Below are 18,275 nucleotides of genomic sequence, written 5' to 3' on the forward strand. Positions count from 1 at the left end.
TTAAGTTAATCTGACTAGACTACAAAAAGAGGAGACATACTAACCTGATTTAACAGAAACCGGATTTGCAAGAAAGAAAGAGAATTACCTAAAGAGTAAATAAACAAGTGTGAAGGAAACTGATTGTGACACTAAAGAAAGAACAGTTAAAGTGGACACTTTAATTTCATTTTTCAACATAAATGTTAAACATGAATGTCTTCACATTAAAATAAGTTATAAACCAAAATTAATAAATAGTACATGCCTAGTAGTGTTGGCTATCTCACTGCCTGTATGAAAATAACTAACTGATGGCAGAGTGCACCACTGTGTTGTTATTAACGTCATATCATCAAATACATATTTTATAAGTCGTAAAATGGCAAATGAACTACAATAGAGTGAGAATATGCTGGTTATACACCAGGTTAAAACCATTAAAGGAAATTTCCTGATATAAGAACTCATTAGCATTAGCCGCTAAACAAACAACTGTTACAACTTCACTTTAAACAGATAATAGTTAACCAGTCATCTGTACATTGAAATATTCTTTTTATTAGAATACAATACTTAAGAAAACAACTCTGGGAACATTTAGTTGAGAACAAGTAATGCAGCTCCCCATGTTGACCAATCAGCAGTAATAATTAAACTGTTACATGAAGATAAAACAGGAAACAACATCTTATCTCTAACAAAGCAGAAGAACAGCTTTTAGTACTCCCTTTAGCACACACACACACACACACACACACACACACACACACACACACACACACACACACACACACACACACACACAAGATCCCAAATTCTGCATAAAAATCTTTGTATTGATATTTACAATCCAGTTGATATGATCTTACATGTTATTAATCTTTACAGAGTATCCAGTAACCTTCTCATGTGACGCTTCTCACTGTTTAAACAGATAAAGCCGCCTTTTTGCAGATCCAACCGTTTTTGTTTCCACACCACACTGATTTCCATCCTTGGTTATGGACAGACATTGCACAGTAGCCGTTGTTAGCGGGTTGTGTTATCCAGGATCTGAGGGAAGAACATAATGTTTAGATCAAGGCTGATAGATTTTATGATTCAAACTGTTTAGGAATGTGACTTTTACTTTTCAGTCAGATCACTTCCATCGATCCACTTCCATTTCCTGTCTTTATATCTCAGTCCAATCCAGTAGCCAGTTAGTCCTTCTTCCTTCCAACTGTTATCACTGATGAATGTCTGAGGACAACAGAAAGACACTTATGAGAGATATTTTAACACTGAACTTAAATAAACACACTGTGGCTCACAGACTCAGAAAATACAGTTTCATTTCATATAGGCCGTCATAAAACTCCCACAGTTTTCTCATTACCTTTTCATCTTCATTAACTATTACAGCCAAGTCTGAATTCTTTGCTGTGCAGTTCTCTCGAGCTTCCTCCCAGGTTTTCTGATCAGTATTGGTTTTAGGGTTTTTGATTACATAACAGCTGGACTGGTAGTGCAGCCAGCCATCTAGGCAAGGTTTACACTGTCTGTCTGAAATAACAGAAACCAACAAATAAACAAACATTACTGCATTGTGACATTATTATTGGTTATTTTTGGACTTGAGTTATGAGATCTGAACTTACTTCCATCTTTTATTGGGCAGTAGGCATCAATGATCTGCTGGGCTACAGTAACGTTGTTCTCCATGTTTTGTATGTGTTCTTTTAACTTGTCTTTCTCTTTCTCCAGCTGCTGGTTTGTTTTGTTCAGCTGGTGGATCTCTCCAGTTAGATTATTGATCTTCATTTCTGAGACATTATATTTCTTTATCAGGTTTCCAATGATGACTGTTTGATTATCGTTGTCTCTCCTCAATCTTTCATTTTCTGAACTGAGTGTGTTGTTGCGGTCTGTCAGGTTGTGATTGGTCTCCAGAAGAGTTGTTTGGTTTTCTTTTAACTGCTCCAGCTCTTTTACATTATTCTCATGATAAAACAAAGAAACTGCAAAAGGATAATTAGCCTCTTAATTGATAGTAATATTGTAATTTTGGATTAGTCATTTTGTCACTGTTGGAAGCTGCTTCCTGTCTGTTTAACTTCAGGTTGACAGACATGCAGCTATACACGTATTGAACATCGTCACATGTATTTTGATATTAGGACACAGTATTTTTATTGTTAATAAATCCACCAACATGTTTGTCCATCTGTAGCTGTAAATCTTATTGTCTTTAAACCGGGGGGCACTGTAGGTTTAACTAAATATTACTCAAACAGAAGTAGATGTTGTATTTGTTGATGACTTTTTTCAGCCATGGATTTGGTGTGTTAGTAACCTTCATGACACCAGGACGGTATATGTGGCTAAAAAACTGTGTCCAATGTTCATTGTTAGGAGAAAGCACATTACCCACTGCTTTTGTGTCTTTATTATACAATCAAACAGAATAGGTGTACAATCAAAATCAGATTTGAGAGCAAAACTATCAACACTGCATTAAAAAAAAAACTTGCTTGCTGTTGAGTTTATTCTTGTGGGAGATTTGAAATGAAGCTCAACGACAAGCATGACATTTGGATCCTCAAACAAAAGCTTTTGATTCACTTTTTAATTGCAAATTTAATTCACTTACATTTTTGATTGCAGTGTAGATAGCCTTTCACTTATAGTCTTTCTGTTTTTGTTTGAACTCCTAGTCTGTTCGGTACCTCCATAACTGTCTGGTTCAATTATCTGTTTTTTATGGGTTTTGGAACAATAGAAACATTTGGCAGAGAGAGAATGTGCTCCATCAGACTTTAATTACATAAATGTAAATTGGATCATTGTTGGGGTTTGTTTTGTCTTTTCATTGGGTTTATTGACAAGAAAAATATATAATATCTTCTTATCCTGGCCTTTAAATCTTTTCCAAGCATACATGTTTTTGTTGAAAAACTCTGGCTCTCACTCTGTCCTTTATGTGCAAATCCTCTACAAACATTAAAAATATAACATTTTTATTCAAATAACATTTAAAGGGTTTCAAAAATAAAATGAAACTGGAGAAATTAATATTTGTTACAGATTTTGAGAACAATTACAGGCATACACTTAGAGTTGGTTAAATAAACTGCTAATAAATGATCTGAGCTTCTGACTGTGGCAAATATGACTGATCATATCATCAAATAGTTGTTACAGAAGAAAACTGGTGCTATTTTTAAATTGTCTGTTTTGTATACTTACGGTAGACACTGACTGCTATGATGCCGAACAGCAAAATGACACAAAAAATCCCCAAACAGCAAGCCATCAGCTGATAGTGGCGATGTTTGGTGGTGGCTTTCTGGTCTGCCAACAATCCTGAGAAAATAAAAACACAAAAATGAATGGATTCTGCAGCGTGAGAGGCAACAATGCACACCATAGCTCAGATTTGTCACATTTACTCAGCAAAAAGGCTTACCCATGTTCATCATTTCCATACATCTTCTTAGCATGTGAGCATTTGATCATTAGCACAAAGTACAGCTCAGGCTGATGGGAACATTATTGTTTTGAGGTATTTGGTCGTAAACCAAAGTGTTGGACAAATGAACATTTTGACCTGATGATGCTGCTAGAAAAAAAGTCAGAAGATCACCAACTCACTAGAATCAAATGTCTTGACCAAATTTCATGACAATCCATCACAGATATTCCCCTCTAAGTCACATGTTAGCCTCATGGTGATGATAAGGACATGGTTAAAGTAAAATTTGTTAAGAATTTTTCCTCTGAGAACCATGAACATCAAAACTAAATTTTGTGTTGATTCATCAATTCATCAATAATATCCGTGAATAATTTGACGCTAGAGGAAACCAACTTCATTAGGATTGGTTCTTTGGGGACTGTGGATGTCTGTACAGTCTTTCAAAGAATCTGTCTAATAGTTTGAGAGATTGAGATTGAGAGATTTTACTAAATGTCAAAAACAGCAACCTTATAGTGGTGCAACAGGAAAAGTCAGAACATCGTCAGTTTGATCTGCTGTTCATCATGAATATCTTTAAAAAATGTCACGACAGTCGATTGAACACTTGTTGCTCATCAAGCAATGTTTTACATGTCCAGACAAAAAACAAGGTAGTTAGTATGAGCAGTGATATTTACCTTAGCTGAACAAAGAAAGATAAGAATCACACCTGCAAAAACTGAACCACAGTAAAAAGTGCAGTTAAACATATTTAACTTCCATATCCACACACTGACACAAACAGCACTGTTGTTCACACTACACTGCTGTTATGATACCTGGCAGAGACCAAGCAGTGATGTTGGATGCTGTGACAAGCCAATACCTCATCAAAAAAGCTTCAACTGTTACCTAAGAAAGCAATTGGGCTGTGACTAATGACACCAAAAAAGAGTGTTGTGAATCATCTGAGTCTGTGGCAAACATGCATCAGATCCACAATAATGAAATCACTGGGTTTGATTTAGAGGAGATCTGAATATGACATTGTTACCCCAGAAATGAGCCTATTTAATAGTATCATGATCTCAGCGTCATTCCTATACTGCCATCTAGTGGTTTCATACTAGAGGTTCTTACTAAGTATATTGTTGAAAGGGGTGAAAGGAAAAGTGTCAGTCAAATATTGCTTAAATTTCCTACACTGCCTTCAGGGTTACTGATGTTACTGCTGATGTTAAAGTAGTGATAGTAGTTGCAGCAGTACTAAAGGCACTACTAGAAATGTTCCCAGTAGCAGTAATATGGAAATGATGCTTACATTGCTTTTGAACTTACCATCAGCTGCTCGTTCTGGTTTTTTCTGCACCACCTTCACCTCATCGTGCAGAATTTCTTCCTCCTTTTGAGCTGAAAGATTGAAAGACATAATGTCATGATTAATTACTGCATAGTGTTCATGGTCTTTTAAAAGCCTATTCCATTCCTATTTTTACCCTTTTTGTTTGTGATTAATGTTATCCCAAAATCGTATCTTTTAAAATTAGAAGTCCTTCAGTATTTTTTTTTACCTGGAATAACAGCTGTTGACCCTCACACAGTTTTAAAACTATGTGCTATTTACCTTAGCTGAACAAAGAAAGGTAAGAATCACACCTGCAGAAACTGAACCACCCATAATGTTTGATAGGTGAACTCATGGAAGTGCAGTTAAACATATTTTGCACAATTTAAGATGTAAGACCTTAACCACTAACCCAACTCCAGATATGATGTACGTACCTAAACAAAAACTTGTAAGGCAGGCTTTGTTAAAAAGTGAGAATACCTTCAGTCAGTGTTGGAAATTAACGGGAGGCAAGGGGAAAAAAAGTCCCAAGACATCTCAGAATGCCCCAAAACTGTGATTGAGAGTCAATAATAGTCCCAAAGATTGTGCAGAAAAAAAGGGAAAAAAGGCCAATATACTAATCCTACCATAAATCATTTTATTTTCATTCAATTGATTTAACTTCCATATCCGTCTCTAACACACACTGACACAAACAGCATTGTTGTTCACACTACACTGCTGTTATGATACCTGGCCGATACCTCATCAAAAAAGCTTCAACTGTTACCAAAGAAAGCAATTGGGCTGTGACTAATGACACCAAAAAAGAGTGTTGTGAAACATCTAAGGCTGTGGCAAACATGCATCAGATCCACAATAATGAAACCACTGGGTTTGACTTAGAGGAGATCTGAATATGACATTATTACCCCAGAAATGAGCCTATTTAATAGTATCATGATCTCAGGGTCATTCCTATACTGCCATCTAATGGTTTCATACTAAAGGTTCATCCTGAGTATAATTTTGAAAGGGTGAGGGGACAAACGTTCCCATGTCAAATATTCCTTAAATTTCCTACACTGCTTTCAGGGTTACTGATATTACTGCTGATGTTAAAGTAGTGATAGTAGTTGCAGCAGTACTAAAGGCACTACTAGAAATGTTCCCAGTAGCAGTAATATGTAAATGATGCTTACATTGCTTTTGAACTTACCATCAGCTGCTTGTTCTGCTTTTTTCTGCACCACCTTCACCTCATCATACACAATTTCTTCTTCCTTTTGAGCTGAAAGATTGAAAGACATAAAGTCATGGTTAATTACTGCATACTCTATTCCATTCCTATTTTTACCTTTTTTGTTTGTGATTAATGTTATCCCAAAATCATATATTTTTAAAATTAGAAGGCCTTCAGTATTTTCCCTGGAATAACAGCTGTTGACCCTCAAACAGCTTTAAAACTATGTGCTGAAACCCAAGATGATGAAATAAGACTTTGATAGTAATTGGATCATATATAAAATAAGAAACTGCCTCTCAATGAGAAAAAACTTTACAAAAATCTATTTCATTACACATTTTCATGACTGTGATCTTGCTTCCATACATGTTTAACACATAAAAATGATCAGCTTTGACTAATAACTTATCTGTTATCTAAAACAATTATAGTACAAATTACTCTCTCTCCCTCATTTAAGAAAAAACAATCTATGAATATACACATTTAAGATGAGAGAAACATTCTCGCTGCAGCAGATGAAAACTCACATACATCGTTCTGCACAGTGAAGCTCAAACATGCAAGTGAAGCAACGATAAGCAAACACATTTTTAAGTGTAGGGGGACTTTAAACCAAAGACCAACAGTTTAAACTGATATGATGGGATGAGACTAATTAAAACTAATTTCTAACTAGTTTTTTTGTTTTAAAACGACAATTCCACAGTGTTGTGCTGCTTTCTTACTCTGTACTCAGTCCACATGATAAATGAAGAGCTGATTTATATTTGATTTGAGTTCTGGTTGAAAATCAGATTTCACTTACAGGACAACAAAGATTTAAACTGTCTTCATTTTAAACTTTTAACCCATAAAGACTGCAACTAACTGTCTTTCCAGTATTATTGTAACAAAATAGCCATACTTCAATATTTCAGGAAGATCACCAAAATGGAAAATGAAATGGAAAATGGAAGCCTACCTTCACGTCGGGAGTTTGTGTTATTTTTAAATACAACAGAAGCGTAGTTAATCTCCTCAGCCATCTCTACAGTCTGTCTGTTGAGCTCGGTCTAACTTGTAGATAGACTGTCACTGTTAGGCACAGAGCAACCTATGAGCAGAAGTGTCGGTTCGCCGATAACTTGCAGCTATTAAATGAGCAACTTCTTTTGTTTGAGAAAATAATTTGCATGTATTACTCAGGAAGAGGGTTTAACTTTGGACCTTTGATATTTACCTAGTATGGAAACTCAATTCATAGTATTGTTACAACAACCAAATGAAAGTGGTGTTAACTTACAAACACAAATACATACTAACATTACATACAGACCCATCTCCAAACTTTGTATTTTAGCTAGGTTTGCTGTGAATGATCAAATCAAGGAGTACTTATGTTTAAATAACATTTTATCTCGTCATTAGTCCGTTAACACAGTACAGAAACCACTTCCTTGAAAGTTTTAAATGATGTTGTGACGGCATCGGACCCCAAGAGACCCCAGTGCTGCACTTTTCATTGGCTTGTCCAAGGCATTTGAGACTATTGACCATGACATCTTATGTTAGAGGCTGTCAGACATAGGCCTGTCAGATGAAGCTGTTGGCTTGTGACCTCAGACTAATGCTAAATGGTGACAAAACATTGTTTACCAATGAAAAGGTGCCAATAGTTCTTCCTCGCTTTACATCAGCACAAGGTTTCCCATTGAGTTTGTGTCTGCTTACAAATACCTAGGCATCACAAATGATGAAAGCCTTTCTTCTAAACCCCACACTGACAACCTTTTAAAGATAGTGGAATTAAAATTGAGCTTTTGCTTTAGGAATAAATCCTGTTTTTCATTGAATGTTATGAAACTGCTTTTACTCATTCTCTTAATTTGCTGGACACTGTCTATCATGGAGCACTAAGATTCATAATGGTCTGTAAATCCTCACACACCATTGTATGTTGTGAAAGAGTGTCCAGACACACTTAATCTCTGATATATTACTGCCATGTGGTGAAGAATTAATTTGAGTATGTTACTGATTGATTACTGAAGTGTCTGTTGTGCCTTTTGCCAGAGGAAGAGGAAGCTCTCAAAACGTGTGATGTTCACTGAGGTCAGACTCAGTCATAAAACAGCCGTTGAGCAGGCCTTGCTCAAAGGAACTTCAGCTGGGTAAATAAGGGTTGATAAGACTAATTTGGAGTTTCATGTTGAATTCACTATTTGTTGTTTGGCCTTTGAAACCGCCAGGCTTACTGCAAGTCATTCAATGCATTTGTTTTTATTGCACATTTCTACCAATCCATCGTTATTTCAGAGTTAGATGCAGTTACCAGTGTCATGTTTGAATACTGTGCTGTACTGTTACCCTTGGACCAGGCCTGTGTATTGCGATTTCGTTAATACTGCTAACATTTGCGTTCCCTTCACTCTGCAGACTATGTTGTGCCCAGTCAGCTGATATGTTGGTATTTGGTGTTGATAAGCTTATGGAATGTACAGACACACTTTGCATTAGGTGGTTCAATAATTAACTTTCCTGAGTGTGGTATACAAGTGGAACAGAGCACAGGTGAATTTTTTTTAAAACGTGAATGCAGGAAGTTATGAGTGCAGTGAGAATATAGTTCCTGACCTTTATGACCAACTTCTTCATAACATATAGCAAATAAAGTGACATGTGTCTCCAAATGCACATGCTACAGGAAAAAGTTGCTTCCTTTTTCTGATAACAGGTCTGTGTCAAACTTAAGTTTCATACCATATTATTCTAATGTCATCATCAGAATCAGTATTGGGGTTTTTTTTATTGTCACTTCCATAATATACACTCAGCATAGTGTGACAAATGAGTTCACATTTAAAAACAGGCACATATTTGAAAACAAAAGCCATGTTTAAGACCTTTTTAAAAACATAAAAAGATCAGCTGATGCATTTACATTTGAAATGTAGGATAGCTTATGTACTGGTCTATTAAAAAGACAAAGTAGATGTGAATATGTATTTACTTAAAGTGTTGATGCATTTGTTTGTATCATCTCATATTCTGGTTGCTTGGAGGAATGCTCTGGATGTTGTGGAGCCTCCTTCTAGATGGAAAGAGTGCAAAGAGATGGAGGGATGGAAGCGGTCAGTCAGTCATTATGTTTCAACAAATTTAACATCATTGGTCCCAACTTATTTAGAAAAAAATGGTTGTTTTTAGGATACTGCTCAATATTGGCAAAACACATTAAAATTTAAATGAAGCCATACATTAAATATCGAGTTGGTACACTTTTAAATTTCCCTTGCAGTAAACTATATCATTAGATGAACAGAAAGAATATATATTTTTAAAAGTTTACTTTGAATCTGTGTAATGTTATCTGACTAGATGAAAGCTTACTGACATGTTCAGGGAGATATTTGGAAGAAAAAGACAATGAACAACAAGGTGTGACTGAAATATGAATTCACTTCTAGATAAACAGATAATAGTTAACCAGTCATCTGTACATTGAAATATTCTTTTCATTAGAATACAATACTTAAGAAAACAACTCTGGGAACATTTAGTTGAGAACAAGTAATGCAGCTCCCCATGTTGACCAATCAGCAGTAATAATTAAACTGTTACATGAAGATAAAACAGGAAACATCATCTCATCTCTAACAAAGCAGAAGAAGAACAGCTTTTATCTGTTTAGTACTCCCTTTAATGCAATATTTGGATCCTACTTTCATCGATGGAGGGTCTCAGCTGTCCGTCCTTCAGAACCACGCGTATGCACACCAAGTGGAAGATCTCAGAGAGCGTCGCAGGTCCGGGCGGGGTGAGGATGGTCCGGGTCGGCTGGCCTTCCGTCAGACTGCCTGGCTCCGGTAGTTGTCCACTGGCAGACTTTGTTCCTCTCGGTTATGATGAGTCGTAGGGTTGACAGACGTTTGTCTGCCCAAAAAGTTCTCTCAGGTTGATGAAAGATGGAGAAAAAGTCTAATTTAACTAGTTCACTGTTTAATAACTTTCTGGAGAGATCTCAGCGTTGGCAAAGCGTCAAAATCATCAAAAATGTCAAAAACAGGTTAAATGCAAAACTTAATGACGTGTTTCCTTAAAGGGCCTTTTCTCTGGACGTTGCTGGTGAAAGTTACAAGATTACAAAACTTAAGAAAACTAAGATAAAGAATAACTAAAGATTAAGTTAAGAATGTGTGAGGTGAAGGAAAGAAAAGATGGACAAAGCAAAACCCTGTTCAGGTCCGGAAAGCCGGTTTCAGATGGGTGCAGCTGGTTTTTGTCCCTGGGTTGGGCTTGTGTGTCAGCCAATCAGATTCATCACAGCTACTCTGAGGATCTAATTTCCAGCTTTTTATCATGAAACTTTTCATCATCATCATTCATTCAGTATTTAATCCTGATTATAAAATGCATACTATAATCTATTAACACAGAACACAGGATGTATTATTCTGTTATTAATATGACATCAGCTTGATTCATCAAGCTGCCATTCATTAAAACCTGAAGAGGATTAATATGATCAAGCATAACACATTGTTAGTCTACTTATTCCATGATAGATAATTGATTATCACCAAAATGTAAGCATAACATCAGTGTAACACTTTCTCACATTAAACAAACATTTTCATACCAACATTTGTGTTGATGAAAGGAGAAAGTATAATCAGAATTCTTCAAATACACATTTATCTATGATCGCTGTAATAGCTGTTACAGTGGAGGTTTCTTTAGGTAATTGATAATGATATAAGTAATTGGTATTGTTTAAACCATACTTTTCACTAAGATGTTCTTGTTTTGCTTCATAGAAGACAGGATGGCTTACACGTGGGTCATAAACTTGTCATGAGACTAGTCATAAGACCAGAGTCTGTCCCCCCACTCCGGCTTTGGGGTGTAAAAGGTCATTTTTCATGCCTCAGGATAAACCTTATGACAGGAAGAATGGGGGAAGAGGACAACTGGCCCATTCTCATTTAAGTGAATTATTATTTAATGGCCTCCTTGCAATTAGATCAAAGCCTTCCATTCGGACAGATTCTGTTCCATGGAATGTTAATGGATCTTTGTTCGTCCAAGAGAAAGACCCTGTCTGTCTCTATATCAAACCTGGTCCAATTTCCTCATCTGAGGGTCAAAGGTGACTCTGACCGGATGATGTTCTGAGCCGTCCTGATGCTGTGTCCGCTACACACACAGCACATACATGAATAGCTTAAAGAAAAAGAAAAAAAATCCCACATCCTTAATAAAACTCTTTGTATTGATATTTACAATCCAGTTGATATGATCTTACATGTTATTAATCTTTACAGAGTATCCAGTAACCTTCTCATGTGAGGCTTCTCACTGTTTAAACAGATAAAGCCGCCTTTTTGCAGATCCAACCGTTTTTGTTTCCACAGCTGACTGATTTCCATCCTTCATTGTGAACAGAAATTGCACAGTCACTGTTGTTAGCAGGTTGTGTTATCCAGGATCTGAGGGAAGAACATAATGTTTAGATCAAGGCTGATAGATTTTATAATTCAAACTGTTTAGGAATGTGACTTTTACTTTTTAGTCAGATCACTTCCATCGATCCACTTCCATTTCTCTGCTTCAGCTCTCAGTCCAATCCAGTAGCCAGTGAGTCCTCGAGTGTTCCAACTGTTATCACTGATGAATGTCTGAGGACAACAGAAAGACACTTATGAGAGATATTTAAACACTGAACTTAAATAAACACACTGTGGCTCATAGACTCAGAAAATACAGTTTCATTTCATATAGGCCGTCATAAAACTCCCACAGTTTTCTCATTACCTTTTCATCTTCATTAACTATTACAGCCAAGTCTGAATTCTTTGCTCTGCAGTCCTTTAGAGCTATCTCCCAGGTTTTCTGATCAGCAGGATCAGGGTTATTGATTACATAACAGCTGGACTGGTTGTGCATCCAGCCCTCCAGGCAAGGTTTACACTGTCTGTCTGAAATAACAGAAACCAACAAATAAACAACATTACTGCATTGTTACATTATTATTGGTTATTTTTGGACTTGAGTTATGAGATCTGAACTTACTTCCATCTTTTATTGGGCAGTAGGCATCAATGATCTGCTGGACTACAGTAATGTTGTTCTCTATGTTTCGTATTTGTTCATTTAACTTGTCTTTCTCTGTCTCCAGCTGCTGGTTTTGTGTCTTCAGCTGCTGGTTCTCTCCAGTTAGATTCTTGATCTTCATTTCTGAGTCATTATATTTCTTTGTCAGGTTTTCAATGATGACTGTCTGATCATCGTTGTCTCTCCTCAATCTTTCATTTTCTGAGCTGAGTTTGTTGTTGAGGTCTTTCAGGTTGGTTTTCAGCTGCTGGTTTTCTGCAGTTAGATTCTTTATTTTTATTTCTGAGACATTATATTCCTTTGTCAGGTTTTCCAGTTTGTTTTCAGCAGTCAGCTTGTTGTTGTTTTCAGAGGTAACTACAGTGACAGACAGAGGAAAGGGTCAAACTTTGAGAATTATTTGTGTAACATATTTTCTACAAAAAACTATTTCAAAAAGGTTTAACGTTTTCATACAAAACATTACAATTTCAGGTTCACATTATGAGGAAATATAAAAAAGGGTTTTCAGTTCTGCTTTAAAGCTGTGACAGAGTTGTTGAATTAACAGATAATGCTGACTTGTGTTAAATAAATGTTCAAATCTAAATATTTTTACTTTATCTTAGAAAAATAAAATGATGTATTCATGTTTTATTAAAGGTTTATGTTAAATATACTCAGGTGTCTGAATAAAACACCGAAACCTGCTGTAAATATTCCTCCTGTTCATACTGACCATTGAAAGATCCACTCTACTGTAAATATTCTGTGTGTGTGTGTGTGTGTGTGTGTATGTGTGTGTGAGCGAATGGATGAATAAGAGCTTAATTATTAATTAATATTTAATTCATTAAATTTGTGATTGATCTCCAGAGTTGTTTGGTTTTCTTTGAATTGCTTCAGCTCTCATACATTATTCTCATGATAATAGAAATAAAAGGACAATTTGCAATTTAGTAATAATGCAGTTTTGGATTATGGACATACATTGCTTATTGTGTCCATAAATTAATGTTTGTTACAGATTTTGAGAATAATTACAGGCATACACTGTTTATTAATTGGTCTTAGTTTATTTTACTAGCAGTTAAATAAACTGTTAATAAATGATCTGTGCTTCTTACTGTGGTAAATATGACTGATCATATCATCAAATAGTTGTTACAGAAGAATACTGGTGCTTTTTAAATGTCTGTCTCATGTCTAAGTCTGAGTTCATGTGTGGACTGTCTGTTTTGTATACTTACAGTAGACACTGACTGCTATGATGCTGAACAGCAAAATGACACAAACAATCCCCAAACAGCAAACCATCAGCTGATAGTGGCGAAGTTTGTTGGTTGCTTTCTGGTCTGCCAACAATCCTGAGAAAACAAACAAGAAAATAAACAAGAAATTAAAATAATTTCATTCATAGTTCAGATTTACTATATCCCAGCTTACAACAGAGAGTGATGGGGAAGCTGCAGAGAGGCAACAAAGGTGTGAGCTCAGATTAGTCACAATGGGCCTTTCTGTAGGTTTTATGCACACACAGTACAGATCGATTGATGATGGTTCACAGAGAATGATAAGCAGGTCTGTACAAAATATTGTGCTGATTCATTAAGTAGATGTTGAGATATTTCACTTGATAAGTTAAAAAAATGACCTGCTGGTGGCGCTAGAGGAAACCAACTTCATTAGGAGTCATTATTTGGGGACCATGGATGTCTGTACAGACTTTCAAAGAATCTGTCTAATAGTTTTAGAGTTTTTACTAAAAGTCAAAAACATCAACATCATAGTGGTGCAACAGGAAAAGTCAGAAGAATGTAAGAATGTAAAAAAAAAAAAAATGTCATGACGATCCATTTAACAGTTATTGTGATGTTTCTGTTACTCATCAAGTAATGTTTTACATGTCCAGACCAAAAATAAGGTAGTTAGTATGAGCAGTGATATTTACCTTATACCTTTACCTTAAAGACCGTGTAAAGTGAATTCAGACATTTTCTTCTAAACACATTAAATAGGTCATAAATGTATTTCTAAAAAAGGTGTAAAAAGCATTTCAACCATTTAGATTTGAATTGTGGAGCTAGGCTTCACAAACTGTGTTTCAACATTTCTGTGTTCAGGATTTAGTGATTAGCATAAACCCGCCCCTGCTGCTGTAGAGGTATAAATACATTCAACACACACTACTACTACTACAGTCTACAGTTAGCCAGTTAGCTGAGTTAGCCGCCGAGCTAGCAGACGAGCTAGCCGCTGATTTAGCAGCATGTTAGCAGCAGAAAGCTCTCAGACGTAGCGTCCAAGTTTCTGGTAGAGGTGGTGACTTTGATTGACAGGTGACACTTGGTAAGGGGCGGGGTTTCAGCAAACTCGGCAGACACGCACACAGCGTTTGGTAGCAGAGAAAGACACTGCTTTTTATAAAGCTTTGAAGCCTAATTTCATATATTTGGAGATTTCTTTCATCATTCAGATTTGGCAGGGTGGTTAACAACACACTTTTCTGTGGTATGTCAAACTCAGAACACATATTTATTCTTACTTTACACAGACTTTAATAGTACACACACATTAAGGTCTATTTAATTCAAATATTATTAATATTATCAGCTTTGTCAATCCTGCCACACTAGTATTTCTGATAAAACGTGACCAGGTAACTTTTACTTTTAAGTTCATCATTTTTTCTTGACCAGATTGATTTACTGAAATTGCTGCACTGACAAAAAATCCAGGCTGAAAAGGTTGTGATCTTCCACCACATCAAAATTAGTTCTCTGTTTACTGTTGAAGAAAACAGGAACGTTACTTTTTTGCCATTGTGCTATGCTAATAGTAGCAGTAAAAATAGTAAAGTAGAAGTACACAGTGTCAGACAATGTAAGACCCTTACCTCAAACCCAACCAGATATGATCTACCTAAACAAAAAACTCCCAAAATACTAGACTTCCCAATTTGATGAGTTCTGATTTATATTTACATGAAGTTAAAACATTTGCAATCAATTCATAGAATAATTTATATTATATATAATGTATAATATTTCATCAATGCTTCAAATGTCAGCAGGGCAAGATTTGGGAATGACAGAAAGCGTGCAAAAAATAAATTCAAGTAATTTCTAGAAGTGCATCAATAAAGAAGGAATATTACACTTATTTTGTCTCTCTTGACACTACTTGCAGTTACTAATCTGTAATCCTGTGAAATATCTGAGGCTGTGACAAACAGTACATCAGATCCACAATGTTGAAATCACTGGTTTTGACATTTATATTATCCCCCCAGAGATGTTGCATACTCTTATTAAATTGATCCTATTAAATAGTATCATGCTCTCAGGCTCATTACTATACTTCCATCTAGTGGTTTCATATGAGAGGTTCATCCTAAATAAAATCTGGTAATAAAGGTTAAGCTTAAATGTTCCTTAAATTTCCTACACTGCCTTAAGGGTTACTGATGTTACTGCTGATGTTAAAGTAGTGATAGTAGTTGCAGCAGTACTAAAGGCACTACTAGAAATGTTCCCAGTAGCAGTAATATGTAAATGATGCTTACATTGTTTTTGAACTTACCATCAGCTGGTTGTTCTGCTTTTTTCTGCAGCATCTTGACCTCATCGTACACAATTTCTTCCTCCTTTTGAGCTAAAAGATTTAAAGACATAAAGTCATGGTTAATTACTGCATAGTGTTCCTGGTCCATTCCTATTTTTACCTTTCTGTTTGTGATTAATGTTATCCCAAAATCATATCTTTTAAGATTACAAGGCCTTCAGTATTTTCCCTGGAATAACAGCTGTTGACCCTCAAACAGCTTTAAAACTATGTGCTGAAACCCAAGATGATGCAATCAGACTTTCACAGTAAGTGGATCATAAATAAAAGAGGAAAGTATCTTTTATAAGAAAATACTTCACAAAAATCTATTTCATTACACATTTTCATGACTGTTTTATGCAGCTGTGATCTGGGTTGAACAACACTGCTTTCAGGGTTACTGATGTTACTGCTGATGTTAACCCTCCTGTTGTCCTCAGGTCAAGGAAGGACAAGAGGAAGGAAGGAAAGGAGACAGGAATAAGGAGGAAAAGAGGAAGGAAGCAAGGAGAGAAAGAAGGGAGGAAGGAAGGAAGGAAAGGAGGAAGGAGGGAAGGAAGGAAAGAAGTAAGGAGGGAAGGAAGGAAAGAAGTAAGGATGAAAAGAGGGAGGAATTTAGGAGAGAAGGAAGGGAGGAAGGAAATGAGGAAGGAAGGAAGGAAGGAAGGAAGGCAGGAAGGAAAGGAAGGAAGGAAGGAAGGAAAGGAGTAAGGAGGGAGCAAATAAAAGGGAGGAGGGGAAGAACGAAGGAAAATTTTAAGAAAGAGGGAAGAAGGAAGGAAAGAAGGAACAGTCAAAAGAGACGGGGTCAATTTGACCCAGGAGGCCGACACAAGTGTTAAAGTAGTGATAGTAGTTGCAGCAGTACTAAAGACACTACTAGAAATGTTCCCAGTAGCAGTAATATGTAAATGATGCTTACATTGTTTTTTAACTTACCATCAGCTGCTTGTTCTGCTTTTTTCTGCACCACCTTCACCTCATCGTACACAATTTCTTCCTCCTTTTGAGCTGAAAGATTGAAAGACATAAAGTCATGGTTAATTACTGCATAGTGTTCATGGTCTTTTAAAAGCCTATTCCATTCCTATTTTTACCTTTTGTTTGTGATTAATGTTATCTCAAAATCATATCTTTTAAGATTACAAGGCCTTCAATATTTTCCCTGGAATAACAGCTGTTGACCCTCAAACAGCTTTAAAACTATGTGCTGAAACCCAAGATGATGCAATCAGACTTTCACAGTAAGTGGATCATATATAAAAGAGGAAAGTATCTTTTATAAGAAAATACTTCACAAAAATTAATTTCATTACACATTTTCATGACTGTTTTATGCAGCTGTGATCTGGGTTGAACAACACTGCTTTCAGGGTTACTGATGTTACTGCTGATGTTAACCCTCCTGTTGTCCTCAGGTCAAGGAGGGACGGGAGGAAGGAAGGAAAGGAGAGAAAGAAGGAAGGAAGGCAGGAAGGAAAGAAAGGTGTAAGGAGGAAGGAAGGAAGGAAGGAAGGAAGGAAGGAAGGAAGGAAAGGAGTAAGGTAGGAAGGAAGGAAGGACGGCGGAGGGAGCAAAGAAAGAGGGAAGAAGGAAGGAAAGAAGGAACAGTCAAAAGAGACGGGGTCAATTTGACCCAGGAGGACGACACAAGGGTTAAAGTAGTGATAGTAGTTGCAGCAGTACTAAAGACACTACTAGAAATGTTCCCAGTAGCAGTAATATGTAAATGATGCTTCCATTGCTTTTGAACTTACCATCAGCTGATTGTTCTGCTTGTTCTGCTTTTTTCTGCGGCATCTTCACCTCATCGTGCAGAATTTCTTCCTCCTTTTTAACTGAAAGATTGAAGATTTTAAAACTATGTGCTAAAACCCAAGATGACGAAATCAGGCTTTCACAGGCAGTGGATCCCATATTAAAGAGGAAACTGTCTTTCATGAGAAAATACTTTAAATCTATTTCATTACACATTCTCGTGTTTTATGCAGCTGTGATCTCGGTGGAACTTCCGTATGTTTAACACATAAAAATGATCAGCTTTGACTAATAATTTATCTGAAGTTCAAATTATTCTCTTACAATAATATTCTTGATTTAAGAAAGAAAATAGAAGCCTACCTTCACGTCGGGAGTTTGTCTTATTTTTAAATACAACTGAAGCGTAGGTAATCTCCTCAGCCATCTCTACAGTCTGTTGAGCTCAGACTAACTCATAGACAGACGACTGCCACTGTATTTAGCCACAGAGCAACTTAGCAGAAGTGTGTGTTTCCTTTGCTGATCACTTGCAGCTATTAAATGAACAACTTCTGCTTTTGGGTGAGAAAATAATTAGCATGCATGACTGACCTAGCATCACTGTGTTCTTGAAATATCCAAAGATAAGCTTCAAATTAAAGAAAATTATTATTTAATTATGAACACTGGACTCAGGAAGAAGGTTTAACTTTGGACTTTTGATGTTTACTTAGTATGGGAACTCAATTCATGGTGTTCTCACAACAACCAAAATGAACTGGTGGTTTTGACACCTCTGTTCTTAGAAATTCACATAAACAACGCCTTTACTTTTACCATGAGACTGCACCAGTATG

At 36.3% G+C, this 18,275-nt stretch overlaps 1 protein-coding gene and 1 long non-coding RNA gene across 2 annotated transcripts in view; both read right to left on the reverse strand.

The window, feature by feature from the left end:
- LOC128366911 (C-type lectin domain family 4 member G-like) overlaps window positions 1–17,863 on the reverse strand; it is a 33,390-nt gene extending 15,527 nt beyond the window's left edge. Inside the window, exons 1-7 of the mRNA XM_053327673.1 lie at window positions 17,806–17,863; window positions 16,618–16,689; window positions 15,655–15,726; window positions 13,323–13,439; window positions 12,052–12,450; window positions 11,794–11,957; window positions 11,545–11,657 (exon numbers count right to left, since the gene is read on the reverse strand). Coding sequence (XP_053183648.1) covers window positions 11,545–11,657; window positions 11,794–11,957; window positions 12,052–12,450; window positions 13,323–13,439; window positions 15,655–15,726; window positions 16,618–16,689; window positions 17,806–17,863 — 995 coding nt within the window. The remainder of the gene's footprint in view (window positions 1–11,544; window positions 11,658–11,793; window positions 11,958–12,051; window positions 12,451–13,322; window positions 13,440–15,654; window positions 15,727–16,617; window positions 16,690–17,805) is intronic.
- LOC128366523 (uncharacterized) lies at window positions 1,851–6,010 on the reverse strand. The gene is made up of 3 exons (XR_008321860.1): window positions 5,971–6,010; window positions 3,211–3,327; window positions 1,851–1,982 (listed from the first exon to the last, which is right to left on the reverse strand). It is a non-coding gene; the product is annotated as an uncharacterized LOC128366523 (long non-coding RNA).
- Window positions 17,864–18,275: the final 412 nt, after the last annotated feature.

The sequence above is a fragment of the Scomber japonicus genome, chromosome 10, assembly GCF_027409825.1.
Source record: "Scomber japonicus isolate fScoJap1 chromosome 10, fScoJap1.pri, whole genome shotgun sequence".
NCBI classification, from domain to species: Eukaryota; Metazoa; Chordata; class Actinopteri; order Scombriformes; family Scombridae; genus Scomber; species Scomber japonicus.